At 43.6% G+C, this 5,000-nt stretch overlaps 1 protein-coding gene across 1 annotated transcript; it reads left to right on the top strand.

The window, feature by feature from the left end:
• The first annotated feature begins 655 nt into the window (after positions 1-655).
• On the top strand, positions 656-4,898 carry LOC113814699 (uncharacterized). The gene is made up of 2 exons (XM_070122831.1): positions 656-747; positions 3,503-4,898. The coding sequence occupies exon 2, from the start codon at positions 3,504-3,506 to the stop codon at positions 4,698-4,700; it is 1,197 nt and encodes a 398-aa protein (XP_069978932.1). The 5' UTR covers positions 656-747; position 3,503; the 3' UTR covers positions 4,701-4,898.
• The last annotated feature ends 102 nt before the right edge of the window (positions 4,899-5,000 follow it).

Genomic DNA, 5,000 nt, shown 5'->3' with positions numbered 1-5,000 from the left:
CTTTCCAATATATATTTATATTTAAATATATGTATATATATATACATATATATAATGTGTGTGTGTATGTATATGTATACATATAGATATATATAAATATCTATTCGTTGATTTATCAGAATGTATACATATATACATTCAGATAAATAAGTAAATATGTATATTTACATATATATTTACATATATTATAAAATGACATATTCACTTTCTTTCAAGTTGATCTGTTCGTAATCGTCAGTTTTAATCAACGCATTCCCTCTTTCAGTAACAACTATTATGACTTTCCCTTCTTACCAGCATACGCTCTTTGCACTTATCCCGCGCTGCACCTGGAGTGGGCGGGCGTAAGGAGAAAAGTCGCCTGTGATTGGTCACTTCATTTTCCCAAATATTGGAGGCCTACAGTTGTCACGCATGGAACGATATACATAATTACGTCAATATATCAGACATATTTCAGTACCATATAACGTACAAAACCATTTGTACAGGAAAGTGTTGTATGGAAACGCACAGCTATAACGCTTTAATCGAAGAATGACAATAAGAAAAACAAATAAGTTGAAGTTAGTTAGGGGCATTACCCACGTCCTCCGGTATAACCGACGTCCTTGAACGGAGAATTAAGAGAACCAAACTTTGCCCACACCTCAGTATAAATAGCCTGTACTTCCAAAAGGCTGACAGAGTCGCTGAACTCGACCCTCCAATCGCTTCTCTCTTATCTCTCTTCTACAAACGTGAAAGGTAAGCAGTGTGGTCGCTCGTGAGCTAGAAACGGAATTTCGAAAAGTGAAGCTTATTTCCCTTTATGGCGTAAAGTCTATATTGTAAGGGAGAAGCTGTGAGATTTTGTTGTTGTTGTTGTTTCCTTCTCGTGCCTCTTTTTGGTTATTGTTTTTGTGATGTGTAAATCTATGGTGAGATCCCATTCATATAAGTACCTCTTCATATATTGGATTGAACTACCAGTCCCGACGAAATAAGATTTAGATTGAAATATATTCTAACATATTTCTTACACGTGATATTGTCTGTTCATCCTTGAAGGAAACTTGAATTTGACTCAGAAGAATGGACCCCTTTCCTTATGCCAGCATCAGCGTCGGCAATCCGTGATAGATGAGCGTCGATATCGCATCTGAGTGCTTAAAAATAGTGTGAAGTTCTTGCCAGTGTTAAAGAGAAATGAGCATCCAATAAATTGCATTTTAAGATAATAGATGCGTTAGTAACAGAAGTAATTGTGTTATTAATAGAAAAAGAGCAATTCGACAGTATTAACCAAAATATAAAAATTACCACAATGCTAAAGTACGGTAGTGCAAGTGAAATCTTTCAGCTTGATATTTAGATATTGTGCTTCATATTTCTAGCAGTCCAGCCAGCTTTTCGCTGTGCCAGTCACTAACTGTGAATCCTTACTTTGTACCTGTAATTTCTGATTATTCTAAAAATACCATGAGATCCTTTATTTCTTAGCCAAGATTTGAGCGGTAATGATAGACGAACAAGCAAAAAAAGAAAGAAAGAAAGAAATAGAAATTAATTAGCGCATTACAGAAATCATATGAAATAATACAATAGATACGAAACACCGATAATGCGAAACTGCGAATACGAGGAATAAACATTTCATACTACTTCAGTATTTCCAAACATGGAGCAATCTTTTCTCGATATCCATCACTCACTTGGAATCTATGTCCTGGAACTGTAGTTTCTGTCTTCCGGTTGATAAGTCTCGCGGCTCATCTGGGCGATAAAGTCCTCTCGGGTCAGCCCACACCGCATGGAGAAGTTGCACAGATAGAGGGGCGCGTGATTGGACTTTATTCCCAAATGAGTGATCGAGACGCGGGCCTTCCAATCACCGCTGCTCTAATCTGTGGAATTTCTCTTTGCAGGATGTGGCGCTTGACGGCGACGTTGCTGCTGCTGGCTCTGGCCTCGGCCGAACCCCAAGGATATAATTACGAGGAACCCGACAACCAATACCTTCCTCCCGCAAAATGCAAGCTTGCTCCTGTCACCTCCGTCGTCTACAACACTCAGCTCCAAACCTCAGTCCGCCTCCAGACCGTCAATCAAGTCAACACTCAGTACAGAACCACAACCATTGTCAGGCAACAGGTGGTGCCAACCACACTTTTCCAGACTCGTGTTCAAACACAGGTCCAGTATCAGACCAGCGTTGTTCAACAAACAACCGTTCGTGCTGTTGACAGGTTTGTCACCCAGACCGTTCCAAGTCCACCTGTTGTACAAACGCGTTTCGTCACTTCAACCCGTGTGGTGCCGCAGGTCAACTATGTCACACGTACACAGGTGCAGACGCAGGTTGTTCCTGTAGAGGTGACCAGCACTCAGGTCCGCACTATCATCCAGCCTCTTACTAATTATCAGACACAGGAGCGTCAAGCTACCCGTGTCGTCACTGTCCCAGGCCGTGACGTTGTACAAACTCGTGTTCAGACTGTTGTTCAAACCTCCATTGTCAGGAGCCAACAGCCAGCTATCACCCGTTTTGTAACATCCACACGTGTGCAACAGCTGCTAAAGACATCAGTCGTCCGTGGACAGGATGTTGTAAGAACTACTGTTGCTCAGCGTCAACAGGTCATTCCTTTCACATCTGTTAACACTCGTTATGAGAATGTCGTTGCTACTCGTCAACAGGTGGTGACGAGAACCAATATTGCTACCCAGACACGCATCCTCACACAGGTGGTACCTCAAGAGGTGGTACGTACTCAGGTGGTTCCCACCACCATCTACACCACTCTCTTCGAGACAAGGGTTCAGCCCTTCACACGGGTGCAGACCGTTGTCAGGACCCAGTACGTCACACCGGTCCCCGTGGTACAAACCCGTCAGGAAGTCCGAACCTCTGTGGTCCAAGTACCCGGCCAAGACCGCGTCGTTAACCGGGAGGTGGTGCAGACCCAACAAAGACAGCAGGTCGTGTACCGCACAGTCAACCAGCCTCGCCAAGTTACCGTCACTCAGACAGTTACTTCTTCTTGTGGATATAATTATGATGCCCCGGCCGTTCCCTTCAATTTTTAGAAAAAAAAAACTTTATGCCACAAGGTTTAGATCATCTTGATTTATACTATCTATCCACGAGGAAACCGTTTGCGCAAATCTGTTCATATTTGCCTTCCCATTGTAAATGTGAAATACACACCAGTATTCCTAAATGATACTTTTATTACTCCTTTGTATATAGTACGCTATGTATTACAGGCACTCCAAAGTAAGTATCTTCAACTTGCTATTAATTCATACATGATATTGATTTTGTATTTTTATGCAACACTTTCCTTGCCATCATTCTATTTCTGTTCTATATGGGTGACAATAGTTTTAGGTGAAATTAGCTTATTTCATATTTAAATTTCTATATTCATTCCATGTCAGTTACCCGTCAACTTTGATTTTTATTTTTAATCGCTTCCGATTAACTCAACTAGTGTAATGCTAACATTGTATTCCTTAGGATGAGGACGCTGCTGCTCTCCCTGCTGGTCGGCTGCGCCTTCGGGGCGTCCGTCGAGAGGCCTCGCCGTCAGGTCTTCGGAGCTCGCATTAACCTCGAGTCCTCCTATCTGCCGCCAAAGGAAGAAGCTGACTGCAAGCCATCTGTCGTTTACCGCACGCAGGTTCAGTATTCCACCGTCGTCGTCCCATCAACCGTCTACAAGACAAACGTTCAGTACATCACACAAACATCCGTCCGCACACAGCAAGTCCTCACCACCTTATACTCACAGATCGTCCGCACTCAGCAGGTTCCTTCAGTGCGATACCAAACGATCACTGTCACTCGCACTCAGCAAAACCTACGCACACAGGTCGTCACTCTTCCTCCTCAGGTCAACTACGTGACTAGTACTCAGCAGAGTGTCAGGACCCAAGTGCAGTACCAGACAAGGTATGAGACTCGCATCCAGCAGGTACCAACCACCATTGTTAGAAACGTCGTCTCAACACAGGTGGTACCTCAGCAGGTGGTCAGCACCGTCTACAGAACACAGACGGTTATAAGGACACAGCAGTTGCCAGATCAGACTCGTATTGTACCCACTACTCAGTACAGCACTCGTTATTCTACTGTAGTCATACCTGCACAGAACGTCGTCAGGACTACCCAGCTTGTCAGGACCAATGTCGTCACACAAACCATCACACAGCCCGGCCAGACTCGAGTCATCACTTCTACACAGCTGGTTCCAGTCACCACCACCGTCATCTCGCAGGTGGTTCGCACTAACACGCAGATTCAGTACGTAACACGTACACAAGTAGAACAGCGAGTCTCCACCGTCGTTCGTACACAACAGGTGCCACAATACAACACAAGGATTGTCACCGTTCCTCAGCAGGTCGTCAGGACACAGGTTTCTACCCGAGTGGTTCCTACAACCATCTACGCTCAGAGGACAGCGTCTTCCTACATCAACCTTCCCGCTCAGACACGCTACGTTACCGTCACTCAAACCTCTGTCAGGACACAACAACTGGCCGGTCAGACCCGCACTCAATACAACACCAGAATCGTCTACAACACCAATTACGTGACTTCTACCGTATACAGGGAACAGTATAACACTGTGACGGCCACCCAAACCGTCAAAGGAGACTGCGGTTACAGCTACTCTGCGCCCGCTCGCGCCTTCAACCCCTTCTCCGGCTAGAGGATCTTTTACAGCTTAGATATTGTGAGGATGCTATTTCTTCAGAGAAATGGTTATTCATCTGTATCATATTAAATTGATTATTTTACATAATCGTATAAAAATGTCTTGTTTCCCAACACCAACATGGCAAGTTCCATATCCTACCAATATCTTATATGAATAATTGCCAACATGTAATAAAATGTACATCGAGAATACCCTACCTTTTCTTTGGCCCCTTTTGAGAATCAAAAAATAGACTCAGTGTACACAATAATCAATAAACCTTTTCGAAGAGGGAAATAATTCATCTATGAT

This window comes from Penaeus vannamei, chromosome 6, assembly GCF_042767895.1.
Source record: "Penaeus vannamei isolate JL-2024 chromosome 6, ASM4276789v1, whole genome shotgun sequence".
Taxonomy (NCBI): Eukaryota; Metazoa; Arthropoda; class Malacostraca; order Decapoda; family Penaeidae; genus Penaeus; species Penaeus vannamei.
The sequence above is the reverse complement of the archived record's forward strand: the minus strand, read 5'-3'. Positions and strand labels throughout refer to the sequence as shown.

Bases quoted from the DNA above. Each gene is read 5' to 3' on its own strand.
- LOC113814699 (XM_070122831.1), top strand. From the start codon at position 3,504: ATGAGGACGCTGCTGCTCTCCCTGCTGGTCGGCTGCGCCTTCGGGGCG.